This window comes from Entelurus aequoreus, linkage group LG19, assembly GCF_033978785.1.
Source record: "Entelurus aequoreus isolate RoL-2023_Sb linkage group LG19, RoL_Eaeq_v1.1, whole genome shotgun sequence".
Taxonomy (NCBI): domain Eukaryota; kingdom Metazoa; phylum Chordata; class Actinopteri; order Syngnathiformes; family Syngnathidae; genus Entelurus; species Entelurus aequoreus.
The window spans coordinates 51,770,665-51,793,069 of NC_084749.1; the positions used below are offsets into that span (position 1 = coordinate 51,770,665).

The 22,405-nt window shown below is 37.2% G+C and overlaps 1 protein-coding gene across 13 annotated transcripts in view; it reads left to right on the top strand.

The window, feature by feature from the left end:
• The window catches only part of LOC133635434 (adhesion G protein-coupled receptor L2-like), a 257,133-nt gene that overhangs the window by 116,782 nt on the left and 117,946 nt on the right, over positions 1-22,405 (top strand). For 12 of the 13 annotated variants that reach the window (XM_062028642.1, XM_062028643.1, XM_062028645.1 and 9 more), the window contains exons 3-4: positions 4,198-4,411; positions 13,783-13,892. In XM_062028642.1, coding sequence (XP_061884626.1) covers positions 4,198-4,411; positions 13,783-13,892 — 324 coding nt within the window. Of the gene's footprint in view, positions 1-4,197; positions 4,412-13,782; positions 13,893-14,936; positions 14,997-22,405 lie in introns of all 13 variants that reach the window. The other variant, XM_062028653.1, reaches the window with a different exon arrangement.

Genomic DNA, 22,405 nt, shown 5'->3' on the forward strand with positions numbered 1-22,405 from the left:
GTGAGGGCCACAATCCTCATCATCAGACTAAGTCTTGTGAGGGCCACAATCCTCATCAACAGACTAAGCTAATTGACTAAGTAGCCAATAGGGAGAATGAGCTACTTAAAGGTAAGGAAACTGCTGCCACATATGCAGATTGTAAACACTTTAGTGTGGATCAGCTCACAAAGTCCACATTTTATTCCGTTTTTGTGAGACAGTTTTCAGTCCAGTTTGGTGAATGTTGTTCGTAGCAGCCCAGGAGATCTTCTATACCAGGGGTGTCCAAACTACGTCTTCAATTGGGCATGAATCTTAGTGACAATAGTAATAATGTAATAGCCTGACTAACGTAAGTAATTCATTTACTTATACGACCCAATGAAAACAACCTTCCCTAGTAATAGTGCAAAAAAAAAAAATATCCAAGCAACACAAAATGTAAACAGACATGAATATGAACATGTTTGATATTTCTGATTGAATACAGAACTTTAAGGAGGTCGTCACAGAAGTAAACACATACTTTCACATACTCTTGATATCCAATTATATTAATTAATAATTATGTATCATCATAATAATATGCAGTGTTTCCCACACATTCGTTTATTTGTGGCGGCCCGCCACGAAGCTACAAATAAAAAAAATAACAAATATTATTATTATTTTTTTTAATTTATTTATTTTTTTAATTTTATTTTATTTTTTTTGTCCTGTCCAGCTTCTCAAGCAAATCATATAGTTGATGTAAATGCCCATATAGTAGATGTAGATGATCATATAGTTGATGTAGATGATCATATAGTTGATGTAGATGATCATATAGTAGATGTAGATGATCATATAGTAGATGTAGATGATCATATAGTAGATGTAGATGATCATATAGTAGATGTAGATGATCATATAGTAGATGTAGATGATCATATAGTTGATGTAGATGATCATATAGTTGATGTAGATGATCATATAGTAGATGTAGATGATCATATAGTAGATGTAGATGATCATATAGTAGATGTAGATGATCATATAGTTGATGTAGATGATCATATAGTTGATGTAGATGATCATATAGTAGATGTAGATGATCATATAGTAGATGTAGATGATCATATAGTAGATGTAGATGATCATATAGTTGATGTAGATGATCATATAGTTGATGTAGATGATCATATAGTTGATGTAGATGATCATATAGTTGATGTAGATGATCATATAGTTGATGTAGATGATCATATAGTAGATGTAGATGATCATATAGTAGATGTAGATGATCATATAGTTGATGTAGATGATCATATAGTAGATGTAGATGATCATATAGTTGATGTAGATGATCATATAGTAGATGTAGAAGATCATATAGTTGATGTAGATGCCCATATAGGCTGTTCACATTTACTTTACAAAAGAGAAGTGTAGGATACTTCTCTTGTTGCCTTATTTGTATTCGACCACTACTGTTTTATGCTTATTTGTTACTGACTGTGGCAGGACACCTCTGCCTCTGTTTCACTTTATGTTGCTGGTAAATAATATGCTTGTAGTAGTAGGCTAAAGTTAAATTATTTAGTATGCACTAATTAAAGGGGCAGAGTTTTAAGAGACATTTTAGCTTTTATATTTTATAAGATATATTTTTGGTAAGAACCACAATTAATAAATATATTTCAGTGAATAACTTATTGTTCAAATCTGTATATAAATATGTACATAAAGTGTTGTAATTATATTGTAAAATGGATGGATGGATGGACGTTTTTAACAAAACTGTTAGTATTAATTCGTAAGTATACATTTTTTGAGCCTTTTTAGAGAAAATCATATCATTGTAGTAAATTATGCAAATTACTCAATGATGTCATGGTGACCACGCCCATAGCCACGCCCATAGTCACGCCCCCACTGCCACAGGTATCTTGGCAGTTTATGAGAAACACTGATATGTATGTTGTTACTTGTCGAATGATATTTGTTAGCATGTTCATGTTAGCATGCTTTTTGTAAACATACACCTCAGTCATATTTTGATATTTGATGCATGCTAATGTTAGCATGCTAGCATTTTAAACACATTTTTCAGGTACACACCTCAGAGTAATACTTGACCATCTTACACTTAGCATTTTAGCATGCTAACATTAGCATGTTAGCTTTTTTTTGGGTAATTTAGCAGGTAAACACCTCATATATTTTGTCATCTTCTGTTATTTTACTGCTGCTAAGTGTGAGCATGTTGTTATTAGCATGTTAGCATAGTGCTGTTAGCTTGCTAGCTGTTTTATCTCATTTTGCTCATAATTTCCAATTGCTTACAGCAGGGGTCCCCAAACTTTTTGACTCGGGGGCCGCATTGGGTTAAAAAAAATTGGCCGGGGGCCAGGCTATATATATATATATATATATATATATATATATATATATATATATATATATATATATATATATATATATATATATATATATATATATATACATTGTTGTTTGTAATCCGTTTTGACATTGATGTTCATCAACATTTAACATTGTCACGTTATCGATGGGAAAATTCATTTTTAGACAATATGATTTGCCTGAGCGGCTTGGAGACACCGAGAGTAACAAGCGGTAGAAAAAGGATTAGAAAGGAAAGATTAAAAAAAATACAAAATAAAAAAAATATTTTTTTTTTTTTAACTTGGGACTTCCAGTGGGCCGGATTTTGGATGTTGGGGGGGCTGGATCCGGCCCGCGGGCCGTAGTTTAGGGACCCTGGCTTACAGTTAGCATTTCAGTTCATTTGTAACCCTTCACCATTCCGATATTGTGTACTGGTTTTGAAGGTGAAAACTACATTCATTTGTCAGTCTGTGGCCCCGACTGGAAACATTTTGGGCGCCTGTGAAAAAGAACACTTAGAAAAAGGAAATGTTTAATCTGAAAACACAGTTTAGCTTGTAAAGCAAAAAGTGTTCCAGTTTGTATTTGTGCAATATTACTGAAGCGAGTGTGTGTTAGCGGCCTCACAAGCTCATTAGCCAGGCTGCTCTGCTGCGAGGGCGCTAACCACCACGCTGCAGGTTACATTAGCCAGGCTGCTCTGCTGCCAGGGCGCTAACCACCACGCTGCAGGTTACATTCATGGGCTGAGAAGTATTATTCAGCGAGCAGCTGCTAGCCATGACAGGACAACGCTCGGCTTCTGCAGCACATCTTGACTTTCTGTGGCCTCAACAATCCTTACAACTAACGTGGCCTTTTCTTCTACTAAACCGTGACACCACTGAGGGCCACACATTGACCATGACACCACTGAGGGCCACACATTGACCATGACACCACTGAGGGCCACACATTGACCATGACACCACTGAGGGCCACACATTGACCATGACACCACTGAGGGCCACACATTGACCATGACACCACTGAGGGCCACACACTGACCATGACACCACTGAGGGCCACACATTGACCATGACACCACTGAGGGCCACACATTGACCATGACACCACTGAGGGCCACACATTGACCATGACACCACTGAGGGCCACACATTGACCATGACACCACTGAGGGCCACACATTGACCATGACACCACTGAGGGCCACACATTGACCATGACACCACTGAGGGCCACACATTGACCATGACACCACTGAGGGCCACACATTGACCATGACACCACTGAGGGCCACACATTGACCATGACACCACTGAGGGCCACACATTGACCATGAGATCACTGAGGGCCACACATTGACCATGAGACCACTGAGGGCCACACATTGACACATCAAAGGATGCGGAGTATGGAAGGAGTGCACGATAGGAAGAGAGATGTTTTATTTGTTATACACTGAATACAAGGTGGCAGGGAGGGAGTAAGCTCAGTTTGGAGGGGGGAGAGAGCATTTGACACAACTCAGTGAAGACAACAGTGCACTGTTAACTCTGAATGAAGACACTTTCAAATGTGAAGACGAGAAGGGAGAAGAAATACCTTCTCAGTGAGTCGTGTGGACGAGGTCACTCTCTGGTCAGAATGTGCTTTTTACGTTTGTGATGGCATTTTCCATCACGCAAACTGTTAGCACATTGGCCAGATAGCATCAAGTAAGAAAACATATGAGCTAGCATGTTAACAGTAACATGCTGACATTGACATGCTTACTTAGCATTAATGACATACCAAGATATTTGATATCTGTCTTTGCTCCTTCAGGCTTCAGCCGGGCCGCTCTGCCCTTTGGTTTGGTGCGGCGAGAACTGTCCTGCGAGGGTTACCCCATCGACCTGCGCTGCCCAGGAAGTGATGTCATCACCATCGAGAGCGCCAACTACGGGCGGACGGACGACAAGATCTGCGACGCTGACCCCTTCCAGATGGAGAACATCAACTGCTACCTTCCAGAAGCCTACAAGATCATGGCCCAGAGGTGCAGTCCTCTCTCCTTCATGGAGATCCTTTTCACACCTAAACCACTTTTTCTAAGGGGACACCAGATCCTAAATGGGACCTAAATGGGACTTAAATGGGACTTAAATGGGACATAAATGGGACCCAAAGATCCCCCTCATAAACAGATTTGGGATTATTTGGGGATTTTTAAAAGCTTTTAGGGGGAAGATTTTCCTTTCTGGGACTTTCATGTCTGTCCTTTCCCGAGTCCATGGACTCTTTCTAGTCCCACTACAAAGTCTCCGACTCACATCCCAATCAGGATTTGTATTCCTCATGATTCTCAATCAATCAGGAATATTTAAGTATTGTTGAAAAAGTAAAAGTAGGCCATCTTTGTCTGAGTCTACGTCTGCAGCCAAGTGGAGCTTTTGGAACCTCCAAGTTATTTATTAATAAATATTATTGATAATTAATAGAGCAACTAATATAATGTTGTTTTATCATAATTAATAGAGTGACTAATATAATGTTGTTTTATCATAATTAATAGAGTGACTAATATAATGTTGTTCTATCATGATTAATAGAGTAACTAATATAATGTTGTTTTATCATAATTAATAGAGTGACTAATATAATGTTGTTTTATCATAATTAATAGAGCGACTAATATAATGTTGTTTTATCATAATTAGTAGAGTGACTAATATAATGTTGTTTTATCATAATTAATAGAGTGACTAATATAATGTTGTTTTATCATAATTAATAGAGCGACTAATATAATGTTGTTTTATCATAATTAATAGAGTGACTAATATAATGTTGTTTTATCATAATTAATAGAGTGACTAATATAATGTTGTTTTATCATAATTAATAGAGCGACTAATATAATGTTGTTTTATCATAATTAGTAGAGTAACTAATATAATGTTGTTTTATCATAATTAATAGAGTGACTAATATAATGTTGTTTTATCATAATTAGTAGAGTAACTAATATAATGTTGTTTTATCATAATTAATAGAGTAACTAATATAATGTTGTTTTATCATAATTAATAGAGTGACTAATATAATGTTGTTTTATCATAATTAATAGAGTGACTAATATAATGTTGTTTTATCATAATTAGTAGAGTAACTAATATAATGTTGTTTTATCATAATTAATAGAGTGACTAATATAATGTTGTTTTATCATAATTAATAGAGTAACTAATATAATGTTGTTTTATCATAATTAATAGAGTGACTAATATAATGTTGTTTTATCATAATTAATAGAGTGACTAATATAATGTTGTTTTATCATAATTAATAGAGTGACTAATATAATGTTGTTTTATCATAATTAATAGAGTGACTAATATAATGTGTGGTCAGTTTCAATCCAATCGTCACCACAATTGTTGTAACAACATAACGCAAAAGTGTTTGTGGGCTGATTTATGTTTTATTTACTGTAAGTTGGTTCGAGCAAAATATATATATATATATATATATATATATATATATATATATATATATATATATATATATATATATATATATATATATATATATATATATATATATATATATATATATATATATATATATATATATATATATATATATATTTATACATGTATATTTAAATATATATGTGTATGTTTAAGTAAATATATATATCTATGTGTGTGTATATATATATATATATATATATATATATATATATATATATATATATATACATATATATATATATATATATATATATATATCTATGTGTGTATGTATATATATATATATATATATATATATATATATATATATATATATATATATATATATATATATATATACATACATATATATATATATATATATATATATATATATATATATATATATATATATATATATATTTATACATGTATATTTAAATATATATGTGTATGTTTAAGTAAATATATATATATATATATATACTTATACATGTATATTTAAATATATATGTGTATGTTTAAGTAAATATATATATATCTATGTGTGTGTATATATATATATATATATATATATATATATATATATATATATATATATATATATATATATATATATATATATATATATATATATATATATATATATATATATCTATATATCTATGTGTGTGTATATATATATATATATATATATATATATATATATATATATATATATATATATATATATATATATATATATATATATATACATATATATATATATATATATATATATATATATATATATATATATATATATATATATATATTTATGTGTGTATGTGTATATATATATATATATATATATATATATATATATGTATATATATATATATATATACATATTTATACATGTATATTTAAATATATATGTGTATGTTTAAGTAAATATATATATATATCTATGTGTGTGTGTATATATATATATATATATATATATATATATATATATATATATATATATATATATATATATATATATATATATATATATATATATATATATATATATATACATGTGTGTGTGTATATACAAATGTGTATAAGCTGCAGTAAGACACACATATATGTGTTGTGGCATGAGTTATTTACACAGACATATTCTGTAAATGTTTATTTACATACCTTCACTGTTTCCAAACAAGGCAGTAAAACGGCTGATCAAACAAAACGTCAGTCATTGTCATGGACCCACTAGCTGCGCAAGCTAGCTCTCCAATCAGCTAAACAGACTCAATAACTCCACGCTGACGTTTTGCTGAATTTACTGAGGAATATGTGAAATTGAAACAATACAAAAATAATGTAAGTTAATAATACTAACACAGACACTCGTAAATATGTTAGCCTTTTAGCTAATGCTAACGATGCTAGCTTGATTACATTGTGATAGCATGTACAAATATTCATGAAAACACTCCTACAGACATCACACATGGGACACTTTAGTAAGTAAGAATAGTTTTAGTTATATTGTAAAACTTACTAGGGGGCTCCAAATTACGGCCTTCAATTCGGCCTGCCAGACGGCACCAGTTTCAGAAGCAAAATGTCCTGCAGTGGTGTATATATATTATAACATACCAGCGGTCTGATAGATGTCATTTTGTCACCTTATGGTGGCCAACGATGGTAACTCAACCACAAACTTGAATGCAAACTAAGTACAGCATTATCTGTATGACCCAATCCAAACAACCTTCCTTTGTCATGGTGCAGGGGGAAAAAAAAGTGAACGTTATACAAAAATGTCCGAACAACATAAAACAAAATATGAAGAATGCATCCATGTATGTCCATTACAAGGGATGATGGGAAACATGCACAACACTCTCCACACGTATCCATGTTGGCTGCATTTTTTATGATTATATATATATATATATATATTAGGGCTGCAACTAACGATTAATTTGATAATCGATTAATATGTCGATTATTACTTCGATTAATCGATTAATAATTGGATAAAAGAGACAAACTACATGTCTATCCTTTCCAGTATTTTATTGAAAAAAAACAGCATACTGGCACCATACTTATTTTGATTATTGTTTCTCAGCTGTTTGTACATGTTGCAGTTTATAAATAAAGGTTTATTTTAAAAAAAAAAAAAGTTTTTTTTTTTTTTTTAAAAAGCTTCTGCGCATGCGCATAGCATAGATCCAACGAATCGATGACTAAATTAATCGGCAACTATTTTTATAATCAATTTTAATCGATTTAATCGATTAGTTGTTGCAGCCCTAATATATATATATATATATATATATATATATATATATATATATATATATATATATATATATATATATATATATATATATATATATATATATATATATATATATATATATATATATATATATATATATATATATATATATATATATATATATATATATATCTATCTCATCCTTGTAGCCTCTTGTGTCTTTTCCTGACCTAACGTATATTCCGCTCTACCCCGGTATTGAGCACTGTATAACGGATAAACCACAGAAACTTCGACTTTGTATATATATATATATATATATATATATATATATATATATATATATATATATATATATATATACACACACACTTTGCATGCAGTCGGTTTTCGGCCGTCCCGAGTCAAAAGGTTTTGACACCCCTGTCATAGAAGATGATGTCACTAATGGTCCCAGGATTCCTAAAGGATAATGTTAAAAAAAACAACCAACTTAAAGCCTTGTCCTGACATCTAATATTCATGTTTAAATAACTTTTACTGTAAATGTGGGTTAGCGGCCCCCTTGACTACCAATAATGTGTATCGGCCATGCAAAGCACGGAGCCCACAGCAGGTCACATGACTCCTGCGGGACATGATTATGCATGCGTGGTCACAGTGAGCGTATCACAGTCATGTAATGTAATGGCGTGGGGCTTTATAGGTGCAGGATGAAATGAATTCATGAAACATCTTTGTTCATTTCCATAGCAAACAGTCGTAAAAGATACAATCTGTTATCCCGGTAATGACGGGAAAGGTGCACACAGCGAGGAAAGCGCTCGTATATCTTGTGACATATACATTTCTACTATTACAAGCAGACACTATGTGTATTTGACTTCTTCTATTTCTTTTTATTCCTGTAATTTATCACCTGGCAACAGAAGAAGAAGGTGGTAAAACTCTACAAATGGCATCAATTCATGACTTGGTGTGAAAATGTTTCAATACTGCACAGCACTGCCTACTATTAATATTAATAAGCGCTGGACTCAGAGCCATGATGACTGCGGCATGGGGGAATATAATCTACTTTCCAAAGATGTGTTTCGGGAGCAGACACAAATGTTGTTGCTCAATCAGCAGAAGGCAATTATTGATTGCAACGATCACTTTGCAGATGGAATTGTGCGTCCCCTCGACAAGCATCGTGTTGTGTTGCTCGCTGAGTTGATGCACTTTCTTTGTTTAGGAGGCCGCTGCAAATGTGTTTCCAGTGTTAAAGGAGCCATATGTAAAAATGTGGCCACAAATGGTACTGCAATCACGGTCAAAATGCTGTAGTCCGCTTCCCCTCTCCCTGACTGAGGTTGCCAGCTGGATGGACTGGGCTACTCCAAAGAACGTCAAACCTCCACTGCCTCCACTGGGGTTGAGGTCTGGGGCCATAATAGCTGAATAGACAAGCATTTTGTCAACAACAAATCTCTAAGCAACACATTTGACACAGGAATGAGGCTATTTTCAGGAAGAAGTACGTCAATATCACAACAATCATATGGTTATTGTCAGTACTATCAGACAACAAAGACTAAAACCAACTACAACCAACGCTAGCACTGGTTATCAGGGGTGGGCAGAGTAGCCAGAAATTGTACTCAAGTAAGAGTACTGTTACTTTAGAGATGTATTACTCAAGTAAAAGTAAGGAGTAGTCACCCAAATATTTACTTGAGTAAAAGTAAAAGTATGTTGTGAAAAAACTACTCAAGTACTGAGTAACTGATGAGTAATCTGTTCGTTTAATGATGACGGCAACAAATAATGCACAAAAACATAAAAATAGCAATGAGCAAATTCAGAGCCAGGAATATCTCTTAAGCAACTAAAACTTAGACTTAAACTTAGACTTCCTTTTTATTGTCATTCAAATTTGAACTTTACAATACAGATAAGAACGACATTTTGTTGCATTAGCTCATGGTAGTGCAGGATAAAAAAGCAATAAGGTGCAGATATAAATAAATAAATAGGTTACCGTACAGATACATATATTGCACTTTTTCATATGAATCCATGTTTATGGATGTATCTTATATTGTCTTTATATTCCAGCCAGTTAATCCGTTTTGGGAGGAGTTGAGGGGATTATTATGATGCGTTCAAGAGCAAACAATAATATATATTAAATAATAATACATTAACATAAAAAAAATGAAGGCAAATTGAGCCACAATAAGTTAACAGCATCATAGGCTCAGTAGGCAGAGATTACAAAGGAAAATAACAAGTTAGCCTTTACGCAAACCATAAACTGATAGGTGTGGGCTGCACCTGGCAACACACTGATTGGTGTTTCTATGCATGCGTGAGTGTGTGTGTGTGTGTGTGTGTGCGTGTGTGTGTGTGTGTGTGTGTGTGTCTATGAGGCTGCAGTGCGTTAATAAATGTCCCCACACGATGTACATTTGACAGTGATTCATAGCAGGGAAGCTAACATCAGCCTACGGTGACAGACAAAATATTATGTGCAGTTAATCATGTGACCGCCTGGCTCTGTTTGATTGGTCAAACGTCACCAGCGACTGTATTTGAGGCGGCATGGCGTAGTGGGTAGAGCGCCCGTGTCAGAAACTTGAGGGTTGCAGGATCGCTCCCCGCCTCTTACCATGCCGTTGTGTCCTTGGGCAGGACACTTCACCCTTGCCCCCGGTGCCGCTCACACCGGTGAATGAATGTTGAATGAATGATAGGTGGTGGTTGGAGGGGCCGTAGGCGCAAATTGGCAGCCACGCTTCCGTCAGTCTACGAAAGTAGCTTACCACCACCAGGTGTGAATGAATGATGGGTTTTTAACATGTAAAGCCACTTTGGGTACTTAGAAAAGCGCTATATAAATCCCAGGTATTATTATTATTATTATTATTTGATTGGTGAAACGCAGGCATGCGATAGATCCTACTTTGAAGGTCTGTCTGACAAAGCAAAACAAACAAAGCGTGCATTAACAGATAGATAAGTCAGTAGCGAACTACTCTTAGAAGTACAATTTATTTCAAAAGTTACTCAAGTAGATGTAACGGAGTAAATGTAGTGCGTTACTACCCACCTCTGATGGTTATACTGGTGAAAATAAGTAGATCATGCTTAGCAGCCCAGTGTACGCCCAAAACTAAAGGGGAGGCATTTTACCAAGGTATGCCTATAGGATACTGTTTCAAACCTTTCAGATTGCCATATAACTTGGTACATGTAGTCCACAATATGCAAACACCAATGAGGAATTATTTGATCATGTGATTGGGCTGTATCCATACCTTTCACATTGTGTCTTGTTGTCCTGTCAGTTGGATGACACATGGACATACATGCTAACTAGCATATATTTCCCCCGTTAGCATGTATGTCCATGTGTCCATTTTATTCATAAAGCAATTTTCACAGATAAAAATGACACAGTGCTGTACAAAACAGGCAAATTAAAACAATTCAAACAACAGGGGCAGGATGACAAAAGTGGAAAAAGTCCATCAACTAGAAGCTTTTCTAAAAAGTAAAGTCTTCAAATGTTTTTGAAAACACATTCAAGCTCACAGAGGGACTGGTGCAAGTCATTCCAGAGTCTGGGGGCGACAGCCTGGAATGCCAGGTCTCCCTAGGGCAGGGGTCGGCAACCTTTACCACTCAAAGAGCCATTTTAGCAAGTTTCACAAATTAAAGAAAATAATGGGAGCCACATAAAAAAAATTAAAATTTAAAATGAAAAACACCGCATACAAAGCTCTTTGTGCTATGTTAACCAGGAGTCTCCAACACACGCACCGGCACGCACTTTAATGTGGAAATTTGATGTTAGTGCAGCCCGCGAGTTTTGAATGAATGGCGCTTGATAGCGTCATACTTGCCAACCCTCTCATTTTTCCCGGGAGACTCCCGAATATCAGGGCATGATGACACTGCTTTTGGCGCTCACTACAGCCTGCCCTAGCAGTGTACCTGCTCGACCACATGTAGAATGCAGTTTCAGCTTGCTCACGTAAGTGACAGCAAGGCATACTACCTCAGCAGCCACACATTTTACACTGACGGTACCAATACCCAGAATCCCATGCAGCTCTAACTCTTCCGCTCAACCAACACACGGAGAAGGGGGGGGGGGGGGTTGATGTGTGGGGGGATTTGGTGGTAGCGGGGGTGTATAATGTAGACCGGAAGAGTTAGGGCTGCATGGGATTCTGGGTATTGGTTGTGTTGTGTTTATGTTGTGTTACGGTGGGATGTTCTCCAGAAATGTGTTTTTCATTCTTTTTTGGTGTGGGTTCACAGTGTGGTCGCATATTTGTAACGTAACAATGTTAAAGTTGTTTGATACGGCTACCGTCAGTGTAAGCTGTGTGGCTGATGAATAAGTATGCTTTGCTGTCTCCTATGTGTGCAAGTAAAAGCAACATACAACTTGTGGCTGGGCTGGCACGCTGTTTGTAAATGCTATAGAGGACAGTTACTGCAGTGCAATTAGGACACTCCCTTTATTTAGTAATTAGAGTGTAAATAGGATTATATTTTCCCTGGGAGCTACCTATGAGAGACACTGAGATCCATAAATCTCCTGGGAAAATCGGGGGGGTCGGCAAGTATGTAGCTGAGCCGCATCAGAGTGGTCAAAGAGCCGCATGCGGCTCCGGAGCCGCGGGTTGCCGACCCCTGCCCTAGGGTTTAAAATGAGTTGTTGGGGATCTTGAGGAGACCCTGGAGTGAAGACTGAAGGCTGCGCCCTGAAGGGTAGGGCCGTACAAAGCAAAGCAATCAGGACTAAAATCTCAAACTGTATGCGGAAGTTGACTGGAGGCCATATATATATATATATATATATATATATATATATATATATATATATATATATATATATATATATATATGTGGGCAAGACACTTCACCCACTTTCTCCCACACTGGTTTAAAAATGTAACTTAGATAATGGGTTTCACAATGTAAAGCGCTTTGAGTCACTAGAAAAACGTGCTGTATAAATATAATTCACTAAAAGACTGGATAGAATGTCTGTACAGTCTGGAGTCTCTTTGGAGTTGACTTGTTGAAACAAGTGAAAACAGAGACGAGATGAACGTGTGAATGATCATTTCCAGATCCCATTTTGACAGCAAATGTCCTACTTTAGAGGTATTTCTCAGGTGATAAAAGCACTTTCTGGTCAGTTGACGACCGTGGTTCTCCGAAGACATCGAACACAAGGTTCCTAAGGCGGATTTTAACAGATGCACCCAGAGTCCCAAGGGAGTCCTAGATCAGGGGGATCTTTTTATCAGGATCAATGGTCAGAGTTTCTGTCTTGTTGTAATTTATTTGAAGAAGAATCAAAGACAACCAGTTTTTGGATGCAAGATACACATTTCAAAACTACAGATCAACCAGCCAGGAGGCATCAGGCAAAACAAAAGTAAAACAGGCCCCAGAACAGAACCTGGGCAACTCCACACTGGACATTACATCAAGCAACATTCAAAAGTTCTTCCACTTCTGTACAATTTGTGTCTTTATGCCAAAGAGCTTCTATTTTTTTTTGATGACATGTTCAAATTTTTGAGGCTTCTTGAAGCTTGTTTGATAATATTTGACTTGAAGAGACCCAACCTGAGCTCCTCTTCACAGATGCAACAACCGGACTCAGTGTATCGTGATCACGGGTTCCGATGTCTTCCCTGACCCCTGCCCTGGGACCTACAAGTACCTGGAGGTCCAGTACGAGTGCGTGCCCTACAGTAAGTAGAACCCCAGCTCACCTTCCTCATCTCCAGCGCCACCTTTATCCTTCTCGGCACTGTGACACATCGCATCCCGGTTCTCGCTCTGTATCGTCCGCCGTCTTTGTCTGCATTCGCTTTCCTCTCCACCTGTGCTTGCACCCGCGTCGCGCCATGGAATTCCTACCTAACACGACCCGTGACACACTTGGGTTCCGCTCTGTATTATTGATGCGAGGGCTGGGTGGAGGACCTTGTAGCGCCAAGTGTTTCCTACAAAGTCTGTCAGGCAACAAGCGCAGCTCACCTTGATGGCGTATTCCAGGCGGACACAACAGGTGTGCAGGCACGCTAACAGATGTTCCATTATGTAACGACTGCGCTCGTAAGTCAGAGATAATCTTTCCTGCGAGGCATTTTTCCCGCTCCCCGGTTGCTGGAATATTCATCGCCATTCAGCTCCCAAACCAAATTCAGATTGTCCTCTGCATGAAACATCCCCGTTGTCCTTTGAGCTGTCGTGTTCATTAGCAATTTGTGAAGAACGTTCCCCACGTAACCTTTGCAGCCTGATTAACGACAACCATTTACACGGATTGCCAGACTCACTAATCAGGTGGAGCTGAAATAATTAGGGTGGAAATAATGGAAGGTGATATTTTGCTCAGTCCTGTTTGGCGTCAAATGTATGCCATAGTGTACATATTTCTCTGCATTATTAGTACACCTGTCTAAGATGACCCCATTAGTATGGAGTCCCATTCCATTGGGGAGTATCATTAGGCACTGAACGTCTTGACAAACTAAAGGTCAACCTTCCCGGGGCTTGAAGGGCCCGTGGTTAACAGGAAGAAGCAATAATGAGTCGTCGCTTCCTGGAGCTTTCAGCTTAAACATCCACTTTTTATGAAGTATTGATCATATGATTTCCTTTGGCACCTCAGGCGTTAACGGAGGATTAGCCCTACGAAGCACTTGCCTCCACCCACTCTTCACATGAACACCTTCACCCAGCAGTTGAAATCTATGCATGTCTGTAGCGCCATGTCTTTGCCTCTCAAGGTCCATGTCCAAGCAGAATAGGACCAAGAACACCCAATGTTTCCTATCGCAACTGTCCTGGTAAGTCTTGAGTGTCCTCCCAGTGTCACCTCCCACTCCTTATTTTGGATGTGGTGCTTTCCTTCGACACACCCCTCTGTCTCCCGTTGTCCCAGTGCATACCCCCGGTGGTTTGGAAGAGTTGTAGAAAGAAACTGATGGTAACGTTTGTACACAGTGTGAGGGAGTAAAAGCAATGCATTGTGGGTCTTGCTGGCCTGTCAATCACTCATTTACACCACTGAATGCAAGACTCTGTGCTAAAGTTGAAAACATGGCACACATCATTAACAACTATGTATATTTGGTGAGATGTTTCTCATTTCCCGCAAGAAAGTGGGCTTAGTGAGCTAATAAAGAGTCGGCCATTGGCCTGGATTGCAGCCATGAGACCATCGAACGTGACTTTTAACGTCATGACCTGGAACATGTTGGTGTGTTCACAGCATTTTTACACTGGTAAGTTTTATTCAGGTTTCACTGTCGTTTAGTACAGCCACGTAAACAAAAGCTTTGACCAACAAACATGGCCACCGGTGCCCCACAATGCATTGCAAAGTCACCTGCCCTATTGAAGACCGCAGGAGCAGTTTTATCAAAACTGGGCCGCATGTCTTCCTAAAAGAAGAGACAGCGCTATGAAGTATGTCCTCATCAATATGTTCTCACTTTTAGTGATCACAATGGAACCTTTAAGGTGGAGCACAAAATGCTGGTTGACCTCCGACTTGTTTGACTTCAGGAACAATTCTCCATAGAAAATACTGGACACGGAAATAATACTTGACAAACTGTACAGACGTGTTCATTAAAACTTCATTCAGGGGTTTTCCGATACAACTGTTTCACTGCCGATACCGATATTGTAGCCTTGAGTATTTGATCCTTTAAGTGATATTGTGCATTGTGGAATGTTAGAACATGTTTGATGAAGTGAAGAATGAAAAACACTAACCTATTTATTATATACGTCTGGAATGATGCTGTCTTTAGATTGAAGTGGAGTGCTAATTGTTTTTGGTGACACCTAGTAGCCACAAGAATTCATGAAGTTAAGCTCATGACACAGTAAGTTGATTGATGCGGACACGTTTGTTACTGGATACTTTCTAACACGCCTCTGCCTTGGAGACTTTGTATGTGTAAGTAATATGTAACTATACTTATTTGTTACTTCTTTATATCGACTAATGTCACCTTTTATTGTGCAATGTTTATTACCTATGTCTAACTTGTGTGCTAGTGTGTGCTTTGCTGTTGTGTAGCTGCTAGCTCATAGTAGCCTAGCATGTTTACCTTTTGTTAATGACTTTAGTAAAATAGAAGAAATTGTGTTTATTGCTGGACATTTAGATGTCTGTCAGCTTTGTACAAGTAAACACTCTGCTTGTATTGCACATGATATCACACACAAGTAAACACGCTGCAGGACTGTTTGTATCGCACATGATATCTCACACAAGTAAACACTCTGCTTGTATCACACGTGATATTACACACAAGTAAACACTCTGCAGGACTGCATGTATTGCACATAATATCGCACACAAGTAAAAACGCTGCAGGACTGCTTGTATCGCACATGATATCACACACAAGTAAACACACTGCAGGACTGCTTGTATCACACATGATATCACACACAAACACGCTGCAGGACCGCTTGTATCGCACATGATATCACACACAAGTAAACACACTGCAGGACTGCTTGTATCACACATGATATCACACACAAACACGCTGCAGGACCGCTTGTATCGCACATGATATCACACACAAGTAAACACACTGCAGGGCAGCTTGTATCACACATGATATCACACACAAGTAAACACTCTGCTTGTGTCGCACATGATATCACACACTAGTAAACACGGTGCAGGACTGATTGTATCGCACATGATATCACACACAATTAAACACACTGCAGGACTGCTTGTATCGCACATGGTATCACACACAAGTAAACACACTGCATGACTGCTTGTATCGCACATGATATCACACACAAGTAAACACGCTGCAGGACCGCTTGTATTGCACATGATATCACAAACAAGTAAACCTGCTGCAGGACTGCTTGTATCGCACATGATATCACACACAAGTAAACACACTGCAGGGCAGCTTGTATCACACATGATATCACACACAAGTAAACACTCTGCTTGTGTCGCACATGATATCACACACTAGTAAACACGGTGCAGGACTGCTTGTATCGCACATGATATCACACACAATTAAACACACTGCAGGACTGCTTGTATCGCACATGGTATCACACACAAGTAAACACACTGCATGACTGCTTGTATCGCACATGATATCACACACAAGTAAACATGCTGCATGGCTGCTTGTATCGCACATGATATCACACACAAGTAAACACGCTGCAGGTCTGCTTGTATCGCACATGATATCACACACAAGTAAACACGCTGCAGGACAGCTTGTATCACACATGTTATCACACACAAGTAAACACTCTGCTTGTATCGCACATGTTATCACACACAAGTAAACACGCTGCATGACTGCTTGTATCGCACATGATATCACACACAAGTAAACACGCTGCAGGTCTGCTTGTATCGCACATGATATCACACACAAGTAAACACGCTGCAGGTCTGCTTGTATCGCACATGATATCACACACAAGTAAACACGCTGCAGGACAGCTTGTATCACACATGTTATCACACACAAGTAAACACTCTGCTTGTATCACACATGTTATCACACACAAGTAAACATGCTGCATGACTGCTTGTATCGCACATGATATCACACACAAGTAAACACGCTGCAGGTCTGCTTGTATCGCACATGATATCATGATGGTGGGTCCCAGAGCAAGATGGTGTATCAGGAGTCAGCATTCAGTGGTCAGCTGGTTGCCAACGAGGAGGATCACACGCCAAATATGAGAGTTGCTGATTAGAAGTTGAGAGCGGCTCAGAGACTCAGGCTGGATTTAGGAGGATACAAGACAACATATTTCATCCTTATTAAGATGATCACAGCGTGTCCTAGTCTCCACTCAGCAGTCCCTCAAAGACTAATCATCTTCATCATCTTAAACACTAATCATCTTCATCTTGAAGACTAATCATCTTCATCTTAAAGACTAATCATCTTCATCTTAAAGACTAATCATCTTCATCTCAAAGACTAATCATCTTCATCCTAAAGACTAATCATCTTCATCCTAAAGACTAATCATCTTCATCCTAAAGACTAATCATCTTCATCCTAAAGACTAATCATCTTCATCTCAAAGACTAATCATCTTCATCCTCAAAGACTAATCATTTCATCTCAAAGACTAATCATCTTCATCTTAAAGACTAATCATCTTCATCTCGAAGACTAATCATCTTCATCCTAAAGACTAATCATCTTCATCTCGAAGACTAATCATCTTCATCTTAAAGACTAATCATCTTCATCTTAAAGACTAATCATCTTCATCTCAAAGACTAATCATCTTCATCCTAAAGACTAATCATCTTCATCCTAAAGACTAATCATCTTCATCCTAAAGACTAATCATCTTCATCCTAAAGACTAATCATCTTCATCTCAAAGACTAATCATCTTCATCCTCAAAGACTAATCATCTTCATCTCAAAGACTAATCATCTTCATGTTAAAGACTAATCATCTTCATCTCGAAGACTAATCATCTTCATCCTAAAGACTAATCATCTTCATCTCGAAGACTAATCATCTTCATCTTAAAGACTAATCATCTTCATCTCAAAGACTAATCATCTTCATCTCGAAGACTAATCATCTTCATCCTAAAGACTAATAATCTTCATCCTAAAGACTAATCATCTTCATCTCAAAGACTAATCATCTTCATCTCGAAGACTAATCATCTTCATGTTAAAGACTAATCATCTTCATCCTAAAGACTAATCATCTTCATCTTAAAGACTAATCATCTTCATCTTAAAGACTAATCATCTTCATCTCGAAGACTAATCATCTTCATCTCAAAGACTAATCATCTTCATCTTAAAGACTAATCATCTTCATGTTAAAGACTAATCATCTTCATCCTAAAGACTAATCATCTTCATCTTAAATACTAATCATCTTCATCTTAAAGACTAATCATCTTCATCTCGAAGACTAATCATCTTCATCTCAAAGACTAATCATCTTCATCTTAAAGACTAATCATCTTCATCTTAAAGACTAATCATCTTCATCCTAAAGACTAATCATCTTCATCTTAAAGACTAATCATCTTCATCTTAAAGACTAATCATCTTCATGTTAAAGACTAATCATCTTCATCCTAAAGACTAATCATCTTCATCTTAAAGACTAATCATCTTCATCTTAAAGACTAATCATCTTCATGTTAAAGACTAATCATCTTCATCTTAAAGACTAATCATCTTCATCCTAAAGACTAATCATCTTCATCTTAAAGACTAATCATCTTCATCTTAAAGACTAATCATCTTCATCTTAAAGACTAATCATCTTCATCTTGAAGACTAATCATCTTCATCTCAAAGACTAATCATCTTCATCTTAAAGACTAATCATCTTCATCTTAAAGACTAATCATCTTCATCTTAAAGACTAATCATCTTCATCTTAAAGACTAATCATCTTCATCCTAAAGACTAATCATCTTCATCCTCAAAGACTAATCATCCTCATCTTAAAGACTAATCATCTTCATCTTAAAGACTAATCATCTTCATTGTGTTAGCTAAAGTACAACTGGACGTGTTTCCTTCATGAGATGTTTAGCATGTTTGGCTGACTTCAGTCTTCCTGCTTCATCATGTGTTGTTCATGTTGACACCAGGACTGGAATCTTGGACTTCACCAGAAACTTTTACCTGTAGGGCTGGCCGATATCACCATATCAGTCTTGTGTATCGCTCGATATCGATGATTATTCATTATTTTTATGACCTATGTAAAATAAGGAGCAGGAGAATAATATATTTGATTGTAAATGTAACTTCCTGTGATTGTAATCCCTCAGCTATCAAGGCAGAAAGGAAATGGCAACACAAACATGAAAACACTCCAACAATGTCAACAAAATAGTCAAATCACATTCAACACTAAACTATAAGATCTTCAAAATAAGGAATATGTAAGAAATGCTTCATAAAGTGTAAGAAAATAGTGCAAAGTGTGAAAATGTAAACATGTAGAAACCTGAGAAGAACTATTTTCTGCAGGTTTAGTGGCAGGAAGTTACAGCAGTGCTCTAAAGGGTGAGCTAAGGTGGTGTGGTGTTGCCTTGCATCATGTACACACCACATTGCCTTGCATCATGTACACACCACATTGGTCTGACTACGGTCCCAAGCAAACGTGATAGTTGATACTGTGACCTGATTGGCTGTTAGCGTGTCACTCCCACTGATCACTTCCTGTGTTGCTAGGTTACCAGAGAGCGAGTGTCTTTGTCCATGCAACCAACCTTGCTTCCATACTTCCTGCTTTCTTCCCACAGAGGAGAAAACAACAATATAGAACCTTTTATCAAGTTATTATTTTTTTTATATTGATTACCGTAAAGTCCGGACTATAAGTTGCTACTTTTTTCCTACACTTTAAACCCTAAGGCTTAAAAAAACGGTGCAGTTAATTAGATGTATTTTTTTATTTTTTTTGCGTGCTGCTGTTAATACAAATAGTTTAAAAAAACAAAACAGGCAACACACTGAGAAGGTGTGTTATTGTTTGTGCTATGGCGCCATCTTGTGGATCAGCTCGCTCACTGCAGGTGCCGCAGTGTCCTTCCATCAATGTTTTCAACCAGAAGTACAAGTGCCTTTACGTCTTCTAGCCGTCCATAGCGTTTCTACTCGTATGGATTCTTCATGCGTCACTCCAAGCAACGCTTGTAAGTTTTACAATATAACTAAAACTATTCTTACTTACTAAAGTGTCCCATGTGTGATGTCTGTAGGAGTGTTTTCATGCTATCACAATGTAATCAAGCTAGTGCCGTTAGCATTAGCTAATATGCTAACAGGTCTACAAGTGTCTGTGTTAGTATTATTAACTTACATTCTTTTTGTGTTGTTTCACTTTCACAAATTCCTCAGTAAATTCAGCAAAACGTCAGCGTGGAGTTATTGAGTCTGTTTAGCTGATTAGAGAGCTAGCTTGTACAGCTAGTGGCTCCATGACCATGGCTGACGTTTTGTTTGATCAGCCGTTTTACTGCCTTGTTACAGACACACCGTTTGTGAACAATTAAGGTATGTAAATAAACATTTCTGTGTAAATAAGTCATTTCGCAACAGATATATCTGCTCCTTATAGTCCAGTGTGACTAACATATGGACAAATATTGTTTTCTTCCCAAATCTAGTGGGTGTGTCTTATATGCGGGTGCATTCACTATGATACATGTCTATCGAGATAAATATTGATATGGTTTTATTGCCCAGCCCTATTTGGTTATTACAATAGTGGTAAAGGCAGGATGTCTTTTATTCACACTGAACTCTGCACATGATTGATTGATTGATTGATTGATTGATTGATTGATTGATTGTCAGACAGGAGACAAAAATGTGCTTGCTTTTGATCCTCACTGCTTATAATCTTTTAGTCTTTTCATGTCCCTTATTGGTCATTTCATGTCAATCACCCTCAAGTTGGGTGACTTGACACATGTACAGTATATGCTGGCATGTCCTTGTACATGCCAGCATATACTGTACATGTGTCAAGTTGGGTGACCTGACACATGTACAGTATATGCTGGCATGTCCTTGTACATGCCAGCATATACTGTACATGTGTCAAGTTGGGTGACCTGACACATGTACAGCATATGCTGGCATGTCCTTGTACATGGCAGCATATACTGTACATGTGACTTGACACATGTTTCATATCCTTGTACAATTGTTCTTCTCTCAGTGGAAGCACTTTAGAATGTTGTAAGTTTGATGTTGTCAGCTGACCTTCTTCCCTCTGCAACGTGCAGGAAAGTTCCCTGGCTGCTGGCTTCTTTGCCTCCATTGATCCTTCTTTCTCCTCCTTCTATTTGTGACTAACGTGGTTAGCTCCTCTGCGGTGTGTCTTCTTCCTCCTTCCTCTCTCCGGCCTCATCTTGCTGTCTCTTCAGCGTTCACACAAACCTAGTTCTCTGTTGTAACAACATGTCTGGGAGGCCACCCCACAGCAGTGTGTGACCAGGTTGTTCTGCCCACTTTTGAAACTTAAATACCGTATTTCTCCGACTGTAGAGCACACCGGTATATAAGCCACACCCACCGCATTTTAGAAGAAGAAAAAAATAGGTTTCCATTAGGGCTGTGAATCTTTGGGTGTCCCACGATTCCAGTCAAAATCAATTCTTGGGGTCACGATTCGATTCAAAATCGATTTTTTTTTTCAATTCAACACGATTATCG